Source organism: Simochromis diagramma, unplaced genomic scaffold (genome assembly GCF_900408965.1).
Source record: "Simochromis diagramma unplaced genomic scaffold, fSimDia1.1 OVJJ01000205.1, whole genome shotgun sequence".
Classification (NCBI taxonomy): Eukaryota; Metazoa; Chordata; class Actinopteri; order Cichliformes; family Cichlidae; genus Simochromis; species Simochromis diagramma.
Window position 1 is genome coordinate 8,866,079 of NW_024386782.1, and position 25,766 is coordinate 8,891,844.

At 40.6% G+C, this 25,766-nt stretch overlaps 1 protein-coding gene across 2 annotated transcripts in view; it reads left to right on the forward strand.

Moving 5' to 3' along the window:
• Positions 1-8,111: 8,111 nt before the first annotated feature.
• Positions 8,112-25,766, forward strand: part of LOC120727174 (adenylate cyclase type 1-like) — a 37,533-nt gene continuing 19,878 nt past the window's right edge. Inside the window, exons 1-4 of one of the 2 annotated variants that reach the window (XM_040021363.1) lie at positions 8,112-9,762; positions 12,810-12,959; positions 13,227-13,345; positions 23,920-24,031. In XM_040021363.1, coding sequence (XP_039877297.1) covers positions 9,154-9,762; positions 12,810-12,959; positions 13,227-13,345; positions 23,920-24,031 — 990 coding nt within the window. In that variant the 5' untranslated portion in view covers positions 8,112-9,153. The remainder of the gene's footprint in view (positions 9,763-12,809; positions 12,960-13,226; positions 13,346-23,919; positions 24,032-25,766) is intronic. The other variant, XM_040021372.1, reaches the window with a different exon arrangement.

Sequence of the window (25,766 nt, forward strand, 5' to 3'; positions counted from 1 at the left end):
CCAACATGACAATGATCCAAAACACACCGCCCTGGGCAACAAAGGAGTGGCTCCGTAAGAAGCATTTGAAAGTCCTGGAGTGGCCTAGCCAGTCTCCAGACCTCAACCCCATAGAAAATCTGTGGCGGGAGTTGAAAGTCCGTGTTGCTCGGCGACAGCCCCAAAACATCACTGCTCTCGAGAAGATCTGCATGGAGGAATGGGCCAAAATACCAGCTACTGTGTGTGCAAACCTGGTAAAGACCTATAGTAAACGTTTGACCTCTGTTATTGCCAACAAAGGTTATGTTACAAAGTATTGAGTTGTATTTTTGTTATTGACCAAATACTTATTTTCCACCCTGATTTACGAATAAATTCTTTACAAATCCTACCATGTGAATTCATGGATTTTTTTTTTTTTTTTTTTTTTTCCCCACATTCTGTCTCTCACAGTTGAAGTGTACCTCTGGTGCAAATTACTGACCTCTGTCATCATTTTAAGTGGGGGAACTTGCACAATCGGTGGCTGACTAAATACTTTTTTGCCCATGTGTGTATGTATGGTGCAGAATTATTAGGCAAATGAGTATTTTGTCCACATCATCCTCTTCATGCATGTTGTCTTACTCCAAGCTGTATAGGCTCGAAAGCCTACTACTAATTAAGCATAATAGGTGATGTGCAACTCTGTAATGAGAAGGGGTGTGGTCTAATGACATCAACACCCTATATCAGGTGTGCATAATTATTAGGCAACTTCCTTTCCTTTGGCAAAATGGGTGAAAAGAAGGACTTGACAGGCTCAGAAAAGTCAAAAATAGTGAGATATCTTGCAGAGGGATGCAGCAGTCTCAAAATTGCAAAGCTTCTGAAGCGTGATCATTGAACAATCAAGCGTTTCATTCAAAATAGTCAACAGCGTTGCAAGAAGCATGTGGAAAAACCAAGGCGCAAAATAACTGCCCATGAACTGAGAAAAGTTAAGCGTGCAGCTGCCAAGATGCCACTTGCCACCAGTTTGGCCATATTTCAGAGCTGCAACATCATTGGAGTGCCCAAAAGCACAAGGTGTGCAATACTCAGAGACATGGCCAAGGTAAGAAAGGCTGAAAGACGACCACCACTGAACAAGACACACAAGCTGAAACGTCAAGACTGGGCCAAGAAACATCTCAAGACTGGTTTTTCTAAGGTTTTATGGACTGATGAAATGAGAGTGAGTCTTGATGGGCCAGATGGATGGGCCCGTGGCTGGATTGGTAAAGGGCAGAGAGCTCCAGTCCGACTCAGACGCCAGCAAGGTGGAGGTGGAGTACTGGTTTGGGCTGGTATCATCAAAGATGAGCTTGTGGGGCCTTTTCGGGTTGAGGATGGAGTCAAGCTCAACTCCCAGTCCTACTGCCAGTTTCTGGGAGACACCTTCTTCAAGCAGTGGTACAGGAAGAAGTCTGCATCCTTCAAGAAAAACATGATTTTCATGCAGGACAATGCTCCATCACACGCGTCCAAGTACTCCACAGCGTGGCTGGCAAGAAAGGGTATAAAAGAAGAAAAACTAATGACATGGCCACCTTGTTCACCTGATCTGAACCCCATTGAGAACCTGTGGTCCATCATCAAATGTGAGATTTACAAGGAGGGAAAACAGTACACCTCTCTGAACAGTGTCTGGGAGGCTGTGGTTGCTGCTGCACGCAATGTTGATGGTGAACAGATCAAAACACTGACAGAATCCATGGATGGCAGGCTTTTGAGTGTCCTTGCAAAGAAAGGTGGCTATATTGGTCGCTGATTTGTTTTTGTTTTGTTTTTGAATGTCAGAAATGTATATTTGTGAATGTGGAGATGTTATATTGGTTTCACTGGTAAAAATAAATAATTGAAATGGGTATATATTTGTTTTTTGTTAAGTTGCCTAATAATTATGCACAGTAATAGTCACCTGCACACACAGATATCCCCCTAAAATAGCTAAAACTAAAAACAAACTAAAAACTACTTCCAAAAACATTCAGCTTTGATATTAATGAGTTTTTTGGATTCATTGAGAACATGGTTGTTGTTCAATAATAAAATTATTCCTCAAAAATACAACTTGCCTAATAATTCTGCACTCCCTGTATGTATGTATGTGTATGTATGTGTGTGTGTGTGTGTGTGTATATATATATATATATATATATATATATATATATATATATACATAAGTTATTGTTACTGGAAGAAAATATGGAAATTACACTGAATTCAATTACATTTTAGAACACAATTCTAAATGAAAATAAAATAAGCTAAAAACTGTAGTGAGAGGAGTGGTCCTAAAATCAAATCTGAAATGCTTTGCTTTAGGACTCAATCACGCAGGGCTAAAAATCAGTCAGCCACCTCCTGGCAACCACCTATTGTTAGGAAAAATCTGCAATGACTGGATGGTGAGTGGTTGCTTGCGAGGTGAAATTGGTTGCAAAAGGGTTGCTAGCAGAATACCAAGGCCACCAGCTCACATGCTAATCTCAGCAGTGTGAAAAATGGGATGCACACTGAGAGTTGTCTCCTTCAAAGTAAAAGCTGAAACATGTTGGTTGCAGTCAAGCCCCAACATTTCCTTAGAAGGAAAATGTTCTCCTCTTCTGGTTTATGTTGCACTTTTCACAGTTTCTCACTTTTTCTGCTCAAACCTTTTTGGGTGTAGTTTGCAAGTGTTTGCAGACAAGTCAGCTTCATCCCTGGAAACTACACCTGATACACCTTTGCAACCAGTTTTACGTTAGCAGCAGCCAGTAATCACTCACCAAACTGTATTTTTACAACAGCACATGTAACATAAACATAGTTTCCCAGTCAGATAAATGAAGCTGATTATTGACAATTAAAAACGTGGCTCATGGTCAAATTAGCCATGCATTTTACCTGAATCCTTGAATCTCTCCATCTATTTTCTTACCATGTTAATTTCTTCTTCCTCCATCTCTTCTTCACCCTTTGTTGGGACTGCTGTCCCTCCTTCTGCACTTCTCCACAGCTGTTGCTAGCAGCAGCAGCCTCCTGTGACTGTTAGGGCTGGTTATTAGTTGCTGCTGGTGCTGTTGTTGACAGTGAAGCAGCAGCAGCCCGACAGCTAACATGCCAGTTAATTTGACACATTTTGCTGCATCTATTTTTAGTTTATTTTTCTCACTTAGCTTTTCAGTTCCACCTTTTTGGTACTTCTTCCACACTAAACCCTGTTCTACAAGGTGCATGAGCACACGACAGAGACGTGATTAGGCAATACAGGTAAGTAATTAAAATGATCAATGTGTGTATTGTAGAATACACAGATTTCCCACGTGACCGGCAGTTGTTAGATGGTTGCAGACTCGTCTCTAGGCCTTAAATATTTTGCACAATTATTTAGTTTTCTAAACAATGACTGCAAATAAATTGCTATTTTAAAGCAAAACAGTATTAAATGGCTGTTTCATTTTTTATTATTAGGATACAGTCACAAACAGTGGTATTGCTGTCAGTGTGCATCAAGAAATGAATCATGTTCAAAGCAGTTATATTGCTTCTGCATTTATCTCTTGCGGCATGTTTTGGAATGTGTTGAATGACGGATAGGTTTGTGGATTTTTCACCCCCAAGGCCAGTTTTGATTTGGTAATTATTAATATGTTCTGTTGCTGCCGGAGGTCACGTTTGGACACATTTCTTTTCAGGATATGTGAAAGCTAGCTAAGTTGTGGTTAAATTTGATTTATTCATTGTATTTTATTTCATGAAAAAAGGAGAAGAAATACATCTGTGACCAAAAGCAATGAAACAAAATACCACGCAGAGAAGTCCTCCCAAGATGTAGCAGTTTCTCTGATGTAGGCACGCATCTGAATGACAGTAAAACCTGCTGTTTTTTTGTTTGTTTTTTTCTTAGCACATTTTAATTATGGCTGACATTTGCTAATTGACAACATGCATTACCTTTTCCTTTTGGCTTTCTCTTGGCTATTTCACCTGCTGGTGCTGAATTAGTGTGATTGTTATAATAAGAAATATCATGCAGAGAAATCTCATTCCGTCCCTTTCATTTTGTAGCTTGCATATTTTTCTTGTACAGTTTTTAATTCATCTTTTCTATCCTCTTGTCTCCATTCTGGCCCAAACCAGCAGATTCTGAAAACCCAGCTGGCTGGAGAATTAAAGGCTGTGGAAATCTTTTTGCAGCTTTTCTTGAGAGAGTGAGCGAGAGAGACAGAGCCAGAGTGACATTTCTCACCATTCAATTTACAAGAGAAGCCAGATATGAGGCGTGGATCAAAGTGTCTGTATAAATTCAGCCTGCTAAGGTTCATGTATTCTATAGATGAGCTTTCTAGAAAGAAGTAAAACAACTGACATGTGGTGGAAAAGATTTTAATTGCTCCAAAGAGCTCAAGTTGCCTAGTCATCAAACTGTTATTCAGATAACAATTTTGCAATGTAAATATGTCAGCTGTTTTATATCATTTCTGATACTCAGCTGTTTCATGTCTTGCAGTCTGAGGTTTGTGTGTGTGTGATGAATGAGTAAGAGCCTGAAACAGAAAGGCAGGCAGAGGAAATAAAAGGATTTTTAGTAAAGAGACATACAGCAGGAAGCTGGCTACTGTCTCCATATCTGATGCCCTTGCAGTACAGCCTTGTGGCACGAACTCCCAAAAGACCTCTTTGTTCTCAGAAGATGAGGGCTAGCAGAATGTGACTGTGCACTTACACCCGAAGCAATCAAAAGCAGAGAGAATAACACATTTATACCGCACGATGGCTCTGCTCTCATCCTACAATATACCTGGCACAAACAGGCCAAGAAGTCCTCCTGGAATACTGCACGCCTTCAATCAGATCTAAAGAAAGTATAATTGTATAAGCACGAAAAGAAATATATCCAAACCAGCACATGCAGCTCCATGAATAGAAATCAAATGTTGCTGATTTTTTATTTTGTTTAAATGCACTGTGCCTTATTTGGCTCTGAACACCAGCAGTGCTCATCTTTTAGATTAATTTAGGAGGTGCTGCTCAGCAGAAATTGAAATACAGATCGAGGTGACTACAGAGAAACTGTGCCAGATTAACGAGCTTACAATTGTGAAGAGAGACTATGACAAATAATCCCCATCTTAACAAAATTCAGATAGAGTCAAAATCAGTTAACTGATGTGAATCATAGAGTCTCGGTTTATGTAGTGGATTGTGTAAAAAAAAAAAATGAAAGTACCTTCCGATTATGATCCACCATGCAACATCATGTGATTGGCAGCAGCTTCATTTTTCAACACGACAAACACATTGCCAATGCAGTAAAAGCATACGTTGACAGAGAACACACAGTAGAACACTATCAGTCAGTCAGTCATCACGCCTTTACAGAGCCTGGACAATTTTATTGAAACAATGTGGGATCATCTCGACAGAGAACGGAACAACAGATCATCATCCAGAGAAGAGCTTTAAACATCTTTGAGGAAGCCTGGAAAACTATTCCTGAAGATTAGTTAAAGAAAGTACAATAAATCTGCACTAACAGAGTTCAGACTGTGTTAAAGAACAAAAGCAATCATAGGAAATATTGTTTTTCAGTGTCAATACTACAAATGTTGCCTTATATGCTACATTTCCATTTATATTTCTATGTTTCAATAATTCTCTGCAGCTATTTCCCATTTTCCAAGCACAATATAAAGAAATGAGGGGTGACTCAAGACAGACAGAGTACTGTAGCTTCAGCATTTATCATCTGTGACTGTAAACACTTTTTTTGAGAGGGGACAAATCATTCTAATGTGGATCCTTCTGATGAAGGATACGCTTGTGGACTTTTTCCTCAAGTCCAGTTTTGATTTGGTAATTATGTGTGTATTGTGTTTTCAGCCCTGACAAATGGAGTTCTGCAGGTTCCTGCTCAGGGCTGGAATTGCACTCATTTCTTTTAAGTTTATGTGAAAGCTAGCTGACTCGTGGCCATATTTGATTTATGCTGTGTAATTTATTTCATAAGTAAAGGAAAAGAAACAGATTGATCACCGTGTGTTGAAAGCAATGAAACAAAATACCATTCACAGAAATCTTATATTCTCACTTCATCTATTTTGTATATGTCATATTATTCTTGTCCTTCCAAGATTGTGGGTGTTTATCTGAGGGGAATACACACCTGAGTGGCAACTGTGAGAACACCTGCATTTCTTTTTTCTTGGCACATTTTAATTATGGCTAACATTAGCTAATTCATGACATGCACTGCTTGTTCCTCTTGGGTGTCTTTTAGCTGTTTCATTTGCTGGTGTTGAACCAATGTGTCTGTTATTACAAGACCACCAATACGTCAACCGCATGTGAACACTGGTGGGATTTGCCAGATGCTTAGCTATCATGGAAGATGATCTCTTGATATCAGCATGTGCAAACAAGCACTGAGATGGACTTTTGTTATTCTTACTATTGTTATTATTCTTTCTTTCCCCCTAGTGGTGTGTGAGCATTTTATTTGTACATTCTGAAAACACCTGCCTAAAAGCAGAAGCCTAATCGGAGACATTGACAAAACCCATTTTGGAAGGAAGCTATAAAACTGACGTGTGGCAGACAAGCGTTTAACTGCTCCAGAGATATGAAGCTGATGAGTCATCATCCTGTTAAATAACAATTTTGCAGCATAAATATGTCAAATATATAACAATATAATGCTGTTTCACATCGTTTCAGATGACAAGCTGTTTTTAGGGGGTGGGGGAGGGGGGCTTATGTGATGATGGCGTTAAAGAGGAAAAATAGAAGATATTTGGAAGAGAAGCAGCAGGAAGCTGGCGTCTGTCCAATACCCTTGGAGTGCAACTTTGTGGCGTGAACTCCCAAAAGACCTTTTTTTGTTCTCAGAAGATGAGAGCTGGCAGAGTGTGACCGTGCACTTAAACCTGAAGCCATCAAAAGCAGAGAGAATAACACATTTAAACCGCATGATGGCTCTGCTCTCATCCTTCAATATACTTGGCTGCAAACAGGACAGGAGGTCCTCTTGGAATACTGCAATCCTTCAATGAGATGCAAAGAGATCCGTACAAATCTGTGTCAGACAAAATAAATATTTGGAAACCTGCACATGCAGCTACGCAAACAGCACGGATGTTGCTGATTTTAGTCTTTTGTTGAGCACACAGTTTGGCATTCGCCTCAAAAGACTGTGGCTATGCCATGCAACACTGAAAAACTGCAGCCCTCGCTATTGTGATTAATTTAGGAGATGCCACACAAGGAATATTGAAAAATTGATTAAGGCAATGACATAAAATCGGTGCCACTTTAATTACACTCTAGTCAGGAGACTGTAAATGATGCCACCGTTTTCTCTCATTTGCAGATCACCTGTGCGAGAGACGGAAGCTGACAGCCGACACACAGCAATGTGAATGTTTTTGTTTTTTTTAATATGTGGGAGCTAATAAAAGCTCAGTAAAAAGGGAGTAAAAGCCTTGTAGATAAGACAGATTATCAGTGTAAAAGCAATGTGTCCTACATCTGGTGTCCCATATCTTCCTCTCAGAGCAGCAGGGACAGATAACACAGACGTGAGCCTGGCAGGTCCCCAAGAGGGAAAGGTGAACTCTATTGTTATGCAGACAGCTGTTTGTTCATTTAGTGTGACAGCAAGCAGGCTTGTTTAAGATTTCTCTTTAGCTAAAGTTTAGCCTAGTTCAGTTTTAGTCTGTGTCAAGTTTGACTCGGTAATCAACAAAACCTGATTAAACCTGAATATTCTACATCATCAATTTCCAGGTGACATTTTCTAAACCTTTTTGGATTTCAGAAGCTTGAGTTAGTGATTCTAATTATCTTTTTTTTAAACTAATGACCAAACATATCAGCTCCAACACCTCATCTGTTTGCCACAAATTGTCTACTTCCATGTTGCTGGTAGCACAAGTCTTTTATAGAACATTGTTTCCCTTTTTGCCTCAGAATTTAGTAGGCTGCCAAATACTTTACTGCTCTGTTTCTATTTTCGCCCCATCCCTTTCACTCTCTCCATCTACCTGTCACACTGTATATAGCTGTGCTGGATCAGTGAAAGCTAGAACACTAACAGCTGAGAGAGAGACACACACACACATAGTGAGAGCTAGGGAGGTGGAACAGAAGGCATGTGAGTGTCCTGGTAGCATGGTAGAGTGCTGGACTTTGGCACTGGCCATCAATCTGTCACTTTCTTACATCCTCTCTGGTACCAACGGGTCATGGCAATGGCAGCCTGTGACGGATGACTAATCTTCTCCTGGTAATGAATGAGACACCACCCCCCTGAATGCCAAAAGAGTGCTGATTGTGAGGGTGGCTGCCTCATGGCAATACAGGAGTCTTATTATGAATGCTATGCAATCATGTTACTCTGTGTCTGTGCCAACCAAACGCAGTAGCTCCCAGTTTATGAGAGTATAGTCGTGTCTCGAACACGGTGACGTGCGGTAGCGCTATTAATTGCGCTTCTTTCTCTCATCTTCTGTGCTTGTGTGTGGGGGAATTAGGCAGAGGAAGGCAGCGCGTAAATGAATCAGAGCATAGTAAAAGTCACTGCACGGGCTTTAACGATGGAAACACGTCGTGTGCAGGTGGAAAAGGGAGACGTTGCTGTTAAGGATGATGCATGTGCTGTTCTGTCAGGCTGGAGGGGAGCTCTGTAGCCGCGCTAGTCAAATCGTCTTGACTGCGTGTGTTGAGTAGCTGAGACCTGTCTTATCTTCACCTCATAATGCGCAGGCGTGATCCTATCTGAGCCCCGCAAAAAAAAAAAAAAGAAAAGAAAAGAAAAAAAGCTGTTACCGTCACAAGTAGACGACGTGCTCTTCAGTGGTGCTCAAGCGAACGCTGAATTCTTATTATAGTAATTATTTTTTTTAGTAGGCTACATGCATATGGCACATCGCCTGGAACACTGCTGAAAAATGAAGATTTGCTTGCCAGCTAATCTTTCCGGACAGCACAGTCCAACCTGTGGATAGTGCCGAGCGCGTCTGTGGCCACCGGCCAGTCTCCTCCGCTATCTGGGACGCTCTGCCTTGAGTCTGTTGTGCGCGTCTTTTTACGTTTGCATCCCGGGGTCTGTGTCGGCGCGGGATCCGCTGTTCTGTTTAAGCTAAGCTGTGAGCAGGTATTCAGTTTATGAATGGCACTGACATGGAGGAAATACCGTTTCAGAAAGTCAAAACCAGGCGGAAGAGAAGTCACTGTCCACCGGGTGTCCCTTTGACCACCATCGTATGCGAGGACGAGTTCGACTGCAAAGAACTCGAGTCTCTCTTCCAGAACTACAACCTGAAACTGGAGCAGACGTCCACTCTCAAAGCCCTGGCCGTGCTCATATTCTTGTCTTCGACGCTGGCTGTGGTGGAGTTGCTGTCCGGCCCCAGCATCACCATCTCCAAGGGGTCCCATCCGGTCCACTGTGTCATCTTCGTGTCCCTGTTCATTGTAACTAATGTCAAGTACCTGCAAGTGACTCAGCTCCAACAGATTGTTAACCTGACGCTGCTCTTCGGGTTTACTTTCTCCTTCCTTTGCTGTCCCTTCTCCCTGGGCGCCATGGGGCTAGAGCCCCCGACGTCCCCGGAGCAAGGCATGTGGCAGCTCATCCTGGTCACCTTCGTCGCCTATGCGCTGCTACCTGTACGGACGCTTTTGGCTGTTGTGTTTGGAATAATGGTGTCCATCTCCCATTTGATTGTGACTGCCACTTCCGTCACAGTGAAAACACAAAAACTATGGAGAACAGTAAGTACATGTTGCACATGATTATGGTGCCTCTAATACTTGGTAACCTTGGAGCTTATATTATTATGCGTGTGAATATAATAACCTATTCGTATGAGCTACACACTCCTGGAGTAGCCCGTATTAGGATATGAAGCTCAGGTAGAGAGAAGCAATTTAGATGTCAGTTCAGCACCAAGGATAGCTCCATGTGGTAAGACTTGATGGGCTTTGCTTAGGTTTTAATCAAATCCGGCAAAACAATAACTCGATCAAGACAAGTTAGAGCATGTTTGCTCTCATAAGACAAAAAATGTTGAGAATTTGTAGCTTTATCTTGGTGATATGTAGTGGAAGTGAATGTAACGGTGACTATCAGTTCACATAGTTTTTCTCCCTCTTCCACACAAATTCCATGCGTGTAACACATTTATGATATTTAGTGGTGTTAAGCTACTGTATATTATAGTGTGGTGAAACCAAGACTTCCCTGCAGGCACCCTGATTTAAAAATATATAGTAAAGCAAAACAGTCTACGACTGTTTTCTATGGGATATGATTCAATCCCAAAGGAGCAGGTCAGGAATGAGGAACTAGAGTGACATCCTCCAAGCACCAGAAGTAGGGCAAATTGGAGGGACAAGCACACACACACATAAACACACACACACCCACACACAGAGGAAGACCACTTTGACTACTCTACATATGCTTCCGTTAAGAAATAGGGCAAAGTCATGCATGTCATTGCAGAGCCGGAATAGAAATTGGTACACCACTCTCTGGAAATGTATAGCTTTTGTACCTTTTCCTGTCACAGTCAGACACATATGCTCACATTCCTGGCTGTCATCAGCTGTGGGAAAAGAAGATATGTCACATCAGTCAAAAACTACCAGGGGTATAATGGAACATGTCTGCCTACGTGCAACATATGACACGAATATTGGGCATTTCTTGGAAGTGAAACTGGGATTCTGTCCTTTCATCGTGCTCCCAAATGATGACAGCCTATTTACAGAGCTTTGTTTTCCTGTATGTAGGCTATGCGGTACCTGCATAGCCATGTGAAGGACACTGCTAGCTGTACTACCGGAGATAGCTAATCCATTAAGCTTAGAGATGAGCTGTGTGGCATGACCCTGCACAGTCCAGGCTTGCAACAACCACCCACCTAGGTCCCAAGCACTCAGCCTATGGTTGTGTCTACTTCTACATGAAATACCTTATTACTAAAGCAAGTGTTGACTATAATTTCAAATGCACGTTATTGTAGGGCCTCTTTGGTCTCATCATGCATCAGGTCCTTTTAGTAGCATAATTTATTCATTGTTGGTAGTTTAAATACCATAAAATGTTAAATGGGGTATGGGTTTATAGCCTTACCTGTCTAGATAAAGCTTAGATTACAAAAACAATAAAACTAAAAATAGGTACTTTATTAGACCCCATTGAAAGAAATGACAAAAATATAATTGTAAATAAACTCAGCAATCATTGGCATTTTTACTTATTAACTTATTGCTACTACTATTAATATGAAGTACAACAGCAAAAAAACAAAAAAAACCTAAAGAAAAGGGGAGGGAAAAGCATTGCAAATAAAAACCTTGTATTGTATTCAGTGAATACCTGTATACATCATAATGAGACACCTTGGAATTAATCATGTCGCCGAATAAAAGTTAATGTACTCCTTTTATTTTTTACTGCATCGTAAAAGTTTCAAGATCTTCATTACTGCCAGTGAATGGGTACAACAGCTGAGAATGAAAGATTTTGTTGCTAGTGCAGTAAGGTCAATAATGAGCACACTGCGTTTAACACAACAGAGAAGCTCAAGAGTATTTTACACCAATTAACTCTGATGTCCACATTTATTCACTCCGGGCTATAAAGTTACTTGAGCATCGTTTGAACATGCTGATCCTTGCCAACAGTGCTGCCAAGCACAAAGCCAGACTTCTGCTGCCAAAAACAGCGTTCTCAAGGCAATCCGTTATTCGTTGCTCTGGGAAACGTGCCTGTCTGTGGCAGTAAAAGTTTCTTAAAATTTTACAAGAAGTGGATACATCATTTCAAAATATGACAGTGTTTTCATGATGCTTAGTTAAACATATAAGCTATATTTGAATAAAGTATAAGGTGTTTTGGGGTAACATTTCTTAAAGTCAAACAAGCTCCATCACTAAGTTCTACAACAGAAAATACTAATGGTGAACGAGGATATGAGTTAACATATTTATTTTCATCAATATATTGTGTATTTATTACCTGCAGTGACTGCTTGCTAGTCTACACATCATAGGCAATCGCAGAACTGCGTCAAGTAACTCAGCCAGCCTCAACCAAGCAATAGGAATTATTAAAAACAGTCATGCTGCTGTGTGTCTATTATAAGAGATGTCACAGATTTTCTCATAGAAAATATTGAATAAAAAATTATATATTTGAAAAATATCCAGGTAAATGAATTAACTGGTATAACACCCTTAAACTGCCATTCAGCCCGTTTAGGGTAGTGAAACTCCAGTTTCAGGTCCTTGAAAGCAGGGGTAACAAAGTCTGGCAAACATCCACATGTATATATGTAGGTATATGAATGCCATGGATACTTTAATCAGTGTAGTGTATAGGCTACTTGTTTTTATTTATTGTTATTCAGCTTTGATTTTAAGTATTATGATATGGGGTTTTTTTAACCATTAGCTTTGGCTATATGCACATCTGTTCATGCAGCTTAGTGTTATAGTTCTGTGCTTGCCCCTTTTAAATAAAGTAAGAAATTGAAATAAATTACTTCCTGTGCTGCATTGTGCATCAATGCACACAAACAAATGCACAAAGATGCCAAATGACAAACCATATTTCACATTAGATTATTTACCATACATCCAATATATGAAAATATACATGAAAATACATTTTTCATTGATCATAACAACACACGTATAAATATTTGATCTAACTAAAGTGATGTAAATATTTCCTAATGGTTTCTTAAATATTTTGTCTTCGACAATGTACCAGAGAAGTAATAGTGTGTAATGTGTGTGTGTTTTTGCAGTTGGTTGCCAACACAGTACTGTTCACCAGTGTCAACCTGTCAGGGCTGTTTGTACGCATCCTAACAGAACGAGCCCAGAGGAAGGCCTTCCTGCAGGCTCGCAACTGCATCGAAGAAAGACTCCGCATGGAGGATGAGAACGAAAAACAGGTATAGGCACCTTTTTTGCTGCACAAACTATGTGTAAAATTGGATGTCTACCCCCACCGCCCCATGCCTCAAGTCATTTTGCCACATTATTCATTTCTGTTAGATTTCATGCCTTTTTGTCTAGCGCATTTCTTATCACCGCCAACACTTTGCCCTATGATAACTTTGCCGCTTTCGACTGTATAAGTGACTTACTTTATCTTTTTTCCCCTCTCTTGCTCTGTTTCTCACACACAAATGCACACACACACACACTCATATTCTCAGGAGCGCCTGCTAATGAGTCTGTTGCCCAGGAATGTAGCTATGGAGATGAAGGAGGATTTCCTGAAGCCCCCAGAAAGGATCTTTCACAAAATCTATATCCAGCGTCATGACAATGTCAGGTAGGACCCTATCATCAAGGCAACACAGCTGCGAACCTTTCCTAGAGACATTTGTGAATTAAATAAAGCCTTTCCATTTTAAAACAGTCATTTAGAGATTAGTATACTCATAAGAGATTCAGTGCTAAGAAAAACTAAATAACTTGACCAAAAATGTCCAGAGGAACAACTATAGAATGTTGGGGTGGTGTTTATGTTTACACTGAAGCCTTACTTGTATTTTTTAAATTGTCCAGGTAACACTGATGGCCTGGAAAAAGACTATGTTGCAAGTTCCAAGCACTCATTCAAACAGTTCTGTTTGTGATATTTATTATATTACTGCATTTTTACATATGGCTGATGTGTTCACATCACTAAGGAGCGTTTTAGTGTTCCAGCCTGTTGCTGCTTTCACAGCTTCATATGCTGGATAACTTAATCTGAAGTAACTAATTATATTTTAATGCAGAAATCTATAAAGTAACTATAACTCCTTCTAAATGTAATAATTCCCTTTGAAATATGAAATTAATTAACATTTTATTTACGTAAATTTTCTTTTAAATAATCTGATTATTTTGTTAAGCGTGGTGCTGGATATTATTTATTATATATAACTTCTTCACTTTTCTTCCTCACTCTGTAGTTAGTTATGTCTGACCTTTAACCTTTGATTAGAAATGACTAAATATGTGTGTTTGAGAGTATGATTTTCACTGCTTCATTCTGTGGGGGGGAAAAAAACAAAAACTTGATGTTCTGCATTCTCATTTTCATTACCCATTTTGGTATGCCTCGGTAACTGTATTGCTACCTTTCCCATTTCATGCTCTAGCATTTCCTTGTTACCGTTTCTTATCTTTTTCACTTCCTCCTTTCCTCTGTGTTCTCAGAGCAGCAGGGAGGCTTGAGGAGGAGAGTTTGCTTAGCCTTAGGATTAAGTTGCTACAGGGGATTAAATGCAATGGAGACCAAATTCTTGTTACATAACACTTTGCCAGTGTGTGTGTGTGTGTGTGTGTGTGTGTGCTTTTGTGTGTGTGTGCTGGTTAAATATGGACAGATCTCAGTGGAGCTCTGCTGATTGCTTTTGTGCCTTGAACTTCTTCAGATAGCTCCACCCTTTGAGAGTGATCTGGACTGGATGCAGGCATGATTTATGTGATTTGGAGGGCTGTAATTAGAAACTAAACTGTGTGCAGCACAGTTTATGCAGTTTTATTTATTATGTTTTGAGACTGTGGCTAGTGTCTTATTAAAACTAAGCCAGAGGGATATTGTAGTAATAGTCTTCAGCCAACCTGTGACCCTGAATTGATAAGCTGTTAGAAAAACGGATGGACGGACGGATAAATGTTTGGATATTGTAGTTATCAGCTACTAAAAAAGAATATATTTAAGTGTTATTTAACACAATACAAGTTGTATTATAGAACCATACAGGTATACATTTGCAGTAAGTACAGTATACACAAACAGAAATTAAGTTACATAAACTTACAGTAATTCACTTTTTTTTCAAGGTCAGTGATTTGTCAAGTCATTTTAATAAATTACCCTTTTTATTTTTATTTAGTGATAAATTATGATCAGAAATTAATACTGCCTACCTCTTGATCAAAGAGCCATCAGATTTATTAGGATTTAGCACTTAATTAAATATTTCTACCACTCTTTGTTTTTCCATATATAACATTTCCATAGAGTTGACATTTTCCTTTATGATCCGTTGTACGGAGGATCAAAAGTGCCAAAATGAAACCAACAAATACATCTTTGGATAGTTTATCAAATGTGTCATGAATCAAAGTTATAAACAGGTAATTTATTAACACACAGTTAATTAAATATATAATTTAATTAATGAAAACATAAATTCATCATAATTTAGAACATATTTATTTATTTCACTATTGAATTAATTATTATTTAATGGTTCCTGATCAACAGACCTTAACATCTGATTAGCTATCCTGCAAGTCAAGACAGATCGTTCGCAGATAAATGATACATACAGTATCACAGTCAGTTGGTGGTGGTGTGGATTTAAGACAGACAGGTATCCCAGAATGCTTATAAACCTAAAAATCACAATGGTGGAGGAAAACACCCCAAACTGTAAGTAAAATATGAAATACTGTTTCTGTGTCCAGCTACAAGAGAAAAAAGAACATAATTATATCGGCATTCATTTTTCATTCATTATTTGTCACTGAGAAGTAAGAGTTATGTATACATTGAGATATTTGCCGAATAGTCTGTTGAATTATCAGCAATATTTAATGAACTAGTATACAGCTTTTACCAACCTTTCCCAAATCAGCCCATTGTTTAAAAAAATCACATAAATGGGCCTTTTATGAGCATTTAAGATCAAATGTATTTTAAAACAACAAAGGTAATTAAGACTGTTGTGCTATTTTTATTGTAAATATTAATCGTAAGGGTAAAAAGACAGTAAAGGACGGAGTTAAAACGAACTGTTGTTATCAAGTATACTGCTGTCTCACTGTAAGCTGTGCTTTTCCATCCAACCATCCCATCTAACCCTAAGTGTACTTACCAAGCAAGTATGCAACTACAAACTCTGTATTTGGAACTAAGAAACAGCCACTGAAAGAATCGACTACGGACCAAAGTAACGGTTCTAGCTTTGGCAGGATTTGCCCCACACCCTGGCTTTGAGGTTGACAGTTACAATAAATACATGATGCACTGCACTGCAGGAAGTATGAAATAATTAATTAAATACTGAAATGTTTAAATATGTTTAAAATGAAATTAATTGATAATCAAATTAATTAATGATACATTGAATCAATTAATTATGTACATAATAATAATAATTTATATATTATTCAATTGTAATTCTTAATTCATTTAATTCATGATTTAACAGTTTACTTATTTCTTTTATTTTGGCACTTTTAAGCTTCCAGATTCCCTCACCCCCCCCCCCCCCCCCCCCACACACACACACACACACACACACACAGATACTGTTTATACAAAATCCTTATTAAGACAAATGTTCACCAGTAAACTTACTGTATCCAGTTTCATCTGACATTATAACTAATGATTCTTAGAAAAACAGCACATGAGAAGAATCCAGGGAACATTGTGTTGCAATAAATGGCTTTGCTGTAAGAGGACTTTTAAGGTCACCAATTAGAAGTTTTTGATGATGTGAAGTTTGAAGGTGCTCACTCACACTGAAGAAACTACAGTTTATTATTGCAAAATTTGTTGTAAGCATATTTCCCACTCCTCTGGGTTCACCCCTTTATTGGTCCAGCATCAGCACATCCACTGCCCACATGCTGTATGTCCAGATGGACCCATCCAAAATTAAACCTTGAGTTTTCACTTGGCTAGTGGCTTCCGCTTTGTGATTAAATTGATATCACGTCATGCCATAAAGCAGTAATGACTCCCACAGGGAGAAATAAGAGATTAGCATCATTAGGGCAATAATTTTCTTCAAATATGTGCCATTGGAGAGAAAATGATGAAAGAGTATGTGAGAAGGATTGGATTAGACAATATTACATATAAAAGTTGCAGTTACCACAGGAGTAATTTTTTGTAACTTGCTTATTTAGGTTAATTTTAGCACTTTGCACTCAGTCAATGTGATGTGTTTCTGTAGGTTTTGGCAAAAGAGAGTTATAGCTGTTGATGGACATTTAAAATCAGACAGTTTGCAACCCAGGAGTAGCTAGCTAATTTAAAACTGAATGTGTTCAAAATGCCAAAACTTAACAAATATTTGGCAACATGTAGTGGTCCAATAATTACAGAACATATGTATGTTGTGACTGTAGCGTCTTTCAGTACAAATTCATACATTTTGTACACTGAGACTAAATGTATGTCATGTATTGTAGATATATTACAAAAAAAGAGATCTAAATCAGGATGTCTTCTGATTAGAATTCAATAAACTGATCCCCAGCTCCTCCAATCTGCATGCAGAAGTACCCTTAGGCAAGATAGTGAATAAAAAAAAATGCTGCAGCTACATAGATAAAAAAAAAGTGATACTTAAAAAGTGCACAAAATAAAGGACTGTGTTAATGCATCTTTGTGTGTGTGAATGAATGTGGTTTGTTTTGCTTACTCAATAATACCAGCCCATTTACCACATATATTTATATTTTTCTTTTGATTTAGGTTGCTTGCCCATGCAGATGTACAAGGGTTACAAACGTCAGTGTAATTATCCTAGTTAATACATAATTGGATTTACGTGCCTTTATGATGTGCTAAGTGGAACATCCATCCATCCATCCATCTTCATCCGCTTATCCGAGATCGGGTCGCGGGGGTAGCAGCCTAAGCAAAGAGGTCCAGACCTCCCTCTCCCCAGCCACCTCCTCCAGCTTGTCCGGGGGAATACCAAGGCGTTCCCAGGCCAGCCGAGAGATATAATCTCTCCAGCGTGTCCTGGGTCTGCCCCGGGGCCTCCTCCCGGTGGGACATGCCTGGAACACCTCGCCCAGGAGGCGCCCAGGGGGCATCCTTGCCAGATGCCCGAACCACCTCAGCTGGCTCCTTTCGATGTGGAGCAGCAGCTGCTCTACTCTGAGCCCCTCCCGGATGGCCGAACTTCTCACCCTATCTCTAAGGGAGAGGCCAGCCACCCTTCGGAGGAAGCTCATTTCCGCCGCTTGTATCCGCGATCTCGTTCTTTCGGTCACTACCCACAGCTCGTGGCCATAGGTGAGGGTAGGGACGTAGATCGACCGGTAAATTGAGAGCTTCGCTTTTACACTCAGCTCCCTCTTCACCACGACTGACCGGTGCAGCGTCCGCATTACTGCAGCCGCAGCCCCAATCCGTCTGTCGATCTCCGGCTCCCTTCTCCCATCACTCGCGAACAAGACCCCGAGATACTTGAACTCCTCCACTTGGGGCAGGAACTCATCCCCGACCCGGAGTGGGCACTCCACCCTTTTCCGGCTGAGAACCATGGCCTCAGATTTGGAGGTGCTGATCCTCATTCCCGCTGCGTCACACTCGGCTGCGAACCGCTCCAGTGCGAGCTGGAGGCCCTCACCCGATGAAGCCAACAGAACCACATCATCCGCAAAAATCAGAGATGAGATTCTGAGGCCACCAAAGCGAAAGCCCTCCGCCACTTGGCTGCGCCTAGAAATCCTGTCCATAAAAATTATGAACAGAACCGGAGACAAAGGGCAGCCCTGGCGGAGCCCATCACCCACCGGGAACGAGTCCGACTTATTGCCGGCAATGCGAACCAAGCTCTTGCAACGGTTGTATAGGGATTGAATGGCCCGTAGCAATGGGCCAGACACCCCATACTCCCGCAACACCTCCCACAGGACACCCCGAGGGACACGGTCGAATGCCTTCTCCAGGTCCACAAAACACATGTAGACTGGTTGGGCAAACTCCCATGCACCCTCAAGTATCCTGGAGAGGATAAAGAGCTGGTCCAGTGTTCCGCGACCAGGACGAAAACCGCATTGTTCCTCCTGTATCCGAGGTTCGACTAGCGGACGAACTCTCCTCTCCAGCACCCTGGCATAGACTTTCCCAGGGAGGCTGAGGAGTGTGATCCCCCTGTAGTTGGAACACACCCTCCGGTCCCCCTTCTTAAAGATGGGGACCACCACCCCGGTCTGCCAGTCCACAGGCACTGCCCCTGATCTCCACGCAACATTGCAGAGACGTGTCAACCAAGACAGCCCTACAACGTCCAGCGCCTTCAGGAACTCGGGGCGGACCTCATCAACACCAGGGGCTCTGCCACCAAGGAGTTGTTTAACTGCCTCAGTGACCTCGCCCCCGGAAATTGGCGGGTCATACCCCTCATCCCCAGACTCTGCTTCCTCCTCGGAAGACGTGTCAGTGGGATTAAGGAGGTCCTCGAAGTATTCCTTCCACCGCCCGACAATTTTCTCAGTCGACGTCAACAGCGCTCCGCCAGCACTATACACAGCGCAGGTAGAGCACCGCTTTCCCCTCCTGAGACGCCTGACGGTTTGCCAGAATCTCTTCGAGGCAGTCCGAAAGTCTTTTTCCATGGCCTCTCCGAACTCCTCCCACACCCGAGTTTTTGCTTCAGCCACTGCCCGAGCCGCATTCCGCTTGGCCTGTCGATACCTGTCGGCTGCCTCCGGAGTCCCACAGGCTAACCAAGCCCGATAGGCCTCCTTCTTCAGCCTGGTGGCTCCCTTCACCTCTGGTGTCCACCATTTGGTTCGGGGATTACCACCACGGCAGGCACCAACCACCTTGCGGCCGCAGCTCAATGCAGCAGCTTCGGCAATGGAGACGCTGAACATGGTCCATTCGGACTCAATGTCCCCAGTCTCCCTCGGAATGCTGTTGAAGCTCTGCCGGAGGTGTGCGTTGAAGATCTCGCGGACTGGGGCCTCTGCTAGACGTTCCCAGCACACCCTCACTACGCGTTTAGGTGCACCAGGTCTGTCCAGCGTCCTCCCCCGCCACGATCCACTCACCACCAGTGGATCAGTTGACACAGCCCTCTCTTTACCCGTGTCAGAACATTTCGCAGTCTGTGATACTACAAAAGATCACGACTACGCCTGCAGGTCCCGTGCATTATGAACACTCATGTTCGAACAGGTGTTCGTTAGGCCCACTGTGATGAGTGAACTCTCACATTTTTCTGAACTGAGATGCACAACAACATATCTCTAACTGCACCATCATATCTTTAACCGCAGTACACGTTAGCAATATATTAGATATTAGCAAATATCTTTATATCAGTAATGTTGTATGGTTTTATATCTGTATTGTTTCTTGCCTATAAAAAGGTCTAGCATTCTGATTTAAGCACTTTTCTGTCTTGTTTTTACAAGTAAGTGCACTGTGTCCTAAATGACCTGGACTTTGAACAGAACACAGGATTCATGCTCTGTGCATCAGTGCATGTGAGTGTTAAGATAATGGTGTGTGTGTGTGTGTGTGTGTGTGTGTGTGTGTGTGTGTGTGTGTGTGTGTGTGTGTGTGTGTGTGTGTGTGTGTGTGTGTTTCTGGTTGAAAGAAGGTAAAAATAAATAAATAAATAAGTGACTGTAGCCAAGGATCACATGAGGTTATGAGTCATTAGGACTATGCAATCAATGGGATGCTTTGTGCACCACATCATGGCTGATTCATGCACAGACACTCATAGGGGCCACAGTAATAGATTCTTCATATGTCCTTATATTTTTTCAGGAAACATATGTGTGTGTTTTGAATATTAATTACCATAACAAGGACCATCTAAATAAAAGGGGTATTGAAATCAAGGAGATGCGTGCTCCAGGCAGACAGTTTTAAAATAATTAGCATTTTTGTGTACTCAGCCTCCGCTTCTAATACTCATTAGTGCATGTGTAAAGATGCTCGTAAGTGAGTGATGATCATGATAATAATAGCGTGTTTTGCAGCCTCTCTGTCACTCAACTGTTCTGTTCCACTTGTTTTTGTGGTGTCGTTTAAATTGAAACAATAGTGACTTAAAGGTTTAAAAAGCAGGTCACTGAATCAAGTGAGAATTCGAATCCTTGAGTAAAGTGTTGATTTTCACTCAGCTTTTCTACATTTCACTCCTCTGAAGGCGCCAAAAATGAAAGGAATAAAGGTGAAAATTCTTGCAAACAACTTAACTTTTAAGTGTTATTCAAAACTACTTTACAACAGTTTTGGCTTGGAACTGAGCTCAAGTATCAAACAAAATTAGCTGTGTTAGGTTGAGGAATTAAATAACTGGGCATGTGTTGTGTAGGCTGATCACTCTAAATCAATTTGGTTCTTATCCACCTTTTTCTTCAGCTGTTCTGTAATTCACTGCAAAAATTCCTCTGCTGGAAACACCTTTCCATTCATCAAAATTTGGCCTATAACTTCACCAATCCCTTTATCTTTGAGCTACCTTTGACTCCATCCTTTCTCATATGTGGCGCACAGCAGGAAATATTCAGTGGTTTCAGTGGGTGTGCTCTTGCTAGAGGTGAATGCATAGTTATGTTATACATCATGTCATGTTAGTTTTTTATCACATCTGAACAGTTCAGCATAGAAGAATTCTGTGATTCATTGCATATATATATTTTATGTATGTATATATATATATATATATATATATATTATCATGGTTGATGCATGAACATTTTAAAAGTAGTGAAGAGATGGGAGAAACACCCTTCATTGCATAGTTTGTCCACTAGAGGGCTTTCTGCAAATTACCTGTTGGCTATGTATGTATTTGGAAATTCACAAACACAACAATCAGCTAGTCATTTGCCTTTATTAGGCAAATATCATAATAAAAACATGTTTTATATCCAAATTTGTGCCAACACACTGGACTGGGAAATGAATCAAGCATAGTATTCAACATTTTTATGTTCAGCCATGTTAGTAAATGACAAGAAAAAATAATCATAATGTCTTCTACTATTTTGTTCTTCCTTTTTGTAAAACAGAAAAGCTGAAAATTCGTGGATCACAACAATCATTATATTTTAGCATTAGCATCTACTGTAACCAGTAGATATTTATTCTAATGTGATTACAAATCTAGAATAAATGTAACTGATACTCAAACCTGCACTTTGCTCAGTTTAGTTCTCTTTAGAGTTTTAGTCCATTCAAGTTGAAGTGTTTACACTAACATGGTATTTAACATTGCAAGTATTTGTCAGCCCCAGATGGTTGCCAATTAAAACAGTAACACAAACTGAGTCCGCTGCCCCTCATTATGGTGACATCTGTGAGACAGCAAGATGACATTTAGCAGCTCTCTCTCTCAGAGATCCAGCACTCTGTCACTTTGTGAAAACTCAAGCCAACATGAAAGCAACAGTCTGCCATCAGTATGAGATGCAGACATGCTGGTTGTTCAGGACAGTTAGTATTTGGTGACTGATCGAGTTCACACTCTTCACTGCCACAAAGAACTCATTGCGAACACTTTTCATCACAGAGTTCTTTGGGGTATCTGCTGAAGCTGTATTAAAGTATTAATGTGCACAACAGGATGTTAAATTCTTCACACTTTTGGAAAACAAAAATATAATCTGAAATAATTCTATGTCAGTTCTCTGACAGGGGACGTTTTGCCTATACACACAGGATGGACCTACCATTTGAACTACTATAGTGTTAATACAGAATATTTTGCGTTTTTTCTTTTTTAACCAAAGGGGCAGCAGGGCTGGTTTTAACCTGAACCATCCATCTAAACCATCAGGCTACTAAGCTTGTATCTCACTTACAAAGTCAAAACAAGTAAGCTATGCTAACTACCTTACACTATGGAAATAAGTGCTATCTTTCATGATTCCTCTCACATTTTACCTGTTCAGTGTTATTATTGTCCAGGATTAGATAAAGACTGGGCCAGCTAAGTAAAGTAAGCTGTCTCTCTTTTCTGGGTCCAGTTGTGGTGCCAAAAATCAGGATTAGACTACTCGATGATTAAAATCACAACACAGGTGGAATTATAGTTGTGGTTAGGTCGCAAACCACGCAAAGGGCAGAAAAAGCAACGACTGACATTATTAGTCTCGCCCTAGTTCACTGGTTTTCAGACTGTATCTGGCATGCATTAATTCAAATGCAAAAAAGAAATTTCACCCCCACCAAGCAAGTTTTTTTAATAAATTGGCAAACAATAAAAATGAGTTTAGAATAGAGTTTTTTTGTGAAATAAAATTAAAATAGCATCAAAAAAAACCTCTGGGCCTCTAATCCACTGGCACTATAACTCACTAGGTGACCTCTATGACACTCTATTATGTGGTCTGGCCAGTCATGGGGTGAGAGGCAGGAAATGCCTTGGATAGGTGGACAACACAGGGAGACAGACAGCCATTAAAGATCCAATTCACACTCGACAGAATCACAAAAAAGAAAAAAAGTCAGGCACAGGGAGAACAAACAAACTGCACACAGAAAGAATATTGATATAATAATATGTATTTGATTTCTTTAGAAACCTGTTTAAATCTGATTCACATTTTGAATAAAATCCACACAAAAACACCCAAATGTGTGTTTTCAGCATACATTTAAAATGAGCTACTGAATCAGCTGACCTCAGGAAGGTTATTCCAATTCACTGACAATGCCAGAAGAGCAAGTGAAACTTAGATGGCTTATTTTGGGTAAAACAAATGCCAGACATGTCAGTTCAGGCACTTTCAGTCCTATATGCAGCCTGTCAAAAGGGAATACCAGTACTCTTGATGGCTGCATTATATCCTAGAATGTCTCCTCTGTGATCCTCGTGAGAATGCTCTTGCTTCTATTTTGAGTGGCTCTGCTTGACTGCGCTGCCAGTCAGTTAGAGAATGGGGCAGGCTCTCTCTCTCTATTTATCTATCTATGTATCTATCTATCTCTGTATATCTATCTAGACTTAATTAATTGAAATGTTGCTTGCATCATTCCAAAGCAAAACTCAAACTGATTTTAAAAAGTCATTTTAAGCACATTTCTTGGAGCTAATCTGATCAGGCTAATATTCTTGTTTCATTGATGCAGTTTGCTGTGATTAATTTCCTACATTGACTCAGACTTCTTCTTTCCTCTGTCTTTTACAGCATCCTGTTTGCAGATATTGTTGGCTTCACCAGCCTGGCCTCTCAGTGTACAGCCCAGGAACTGGTTAAACTATTAAATGAACTGTTTGGAAAATTTGATGAGCTTGCCACGGTGAGTCAGTCTCCCTTCCTTGAAGACATATCCCTCACTTGCAGCCACTGTTGACATTGTTACAAAGTGGCTTTTTCTCTGTGTGCACACTTTCGCCGCAACACGACACAACTACAGTGTATTGTTGTGAGCATGTGGGGTTTTTGTGCGTATGTGTGTGTGTGTGTGTGTAATGCTTTGGCCACAAGCTGTTGGCACATTCCACTAGCTTAGCATGATGTCACTATGAATATTGGAAGCCCATATGATGCTTAATATGATTATCCAGTGCTTCATTTTGAGGAAGAGTTGACAGACCTCTTTAATCTGAGCCAGATTTACCCAGGGCTAAATCTTGCATCCTCTCTGGTTGTTTGAATGAACAAAATGAATGATTTTAAGAGCAAAGTTGTACTGGCCACAGTTGCTCTTGGTTTGAATGTGGAAAAGGTTTCAGCCAACCCATCTGTCAATATTTCACTCTTTTTGATTTTGGTGCTGAAAATCCGCTCGGCTTTTGTCATTAAGTTTTACTGCCACAGTTAATCTATTTGCTTTCCTATTTGACACCATCAGCACAAAATCTTTTAATCAAAACACTATGCATACTCTGAACGCATGCTTCCAAAAAGGTATGATATCACCCCATCACCTGTCATGTAAATTTGGTTAAAAATACTGGATGTTTGGTGAGGAGGTTGAGCCCCTGCAGATCACCCTGCCACAACCTTAGTAACATATAATCTGGTCTCTGTTACTTACACTAGCCACATACCCTTGTCAAATCCATTAATCCACGGGATTACAACCAACCCCTTTTTTGCTTTCATAGAAGGTTTTACTTGGCTGTGTTGAGACCTTGTATTTTTAACTTGTTTGTTTACAGATTTAAATTTAGAACTGCCTAAAACGAGAGCTCCATGCATTTGACATATTGTCAAATAAATATCATCGCCTTTCTAATTAATCTGTGTTCAGTTTATTTCCCTTATTATTGTTGGTTTGAATTTCTGTTTTCATCCCATGGAAAGTTGCTGTTACTCTGCTATTTTATTAACAAAGTGATTCCTTGTTCTAAAACATACCAACTTGAAACAACGTGGCAGATACATTTTCATCACCCGCAGATTTTTAGTTAGAAGACGTTATTTCTACATTCTATATCTAGAAGATGCCAGTTTTATTGCTGTTGTGAGTTTTGCTGTCTTACTCATTTACTTACAAATAACGTGAATGGGCTGATCATCTCTTGGCCACTTCCTGGGAGCCTCATGTTACACCGAAAGGTTGTCCCCAGCCACGAAGCTTGTCATCAAATGCCCTGACCCAAAACCTCGCTCGTACTGATCGACTTTGGCAGGAAGTGGCAAAGCCAGTGACTCATAGCTGTGGTCACTGTGGGCACGCAGACTCCTCTTGCTCCATACGAAGAGCGGGCGATGCCACATGGCCACCAGGCATCATCTCATAATACCATTCCAGCACCATCCCCACACCACCTGTCCACGCTTTGGACTTGTCAAGCTGCACGGGAAGTGGGCCAGGAACACAGCGTTCTCCTAAAGTGCTGTTGATGTAGCAGACCAAGTCTTCTCTCTTCTCTCAAAAATTCTCAACACAAACGGAAATAAGGCATCAAATCTGAAGCACGCTTTATGAGAATGCCTATACTAACTGTAGTTTCATCTCCTTTTAACCAGAGGGAGCTTGGGAGTCTGAATTTTTATACCACATAAGCATTAGAGTGAAAGAAATA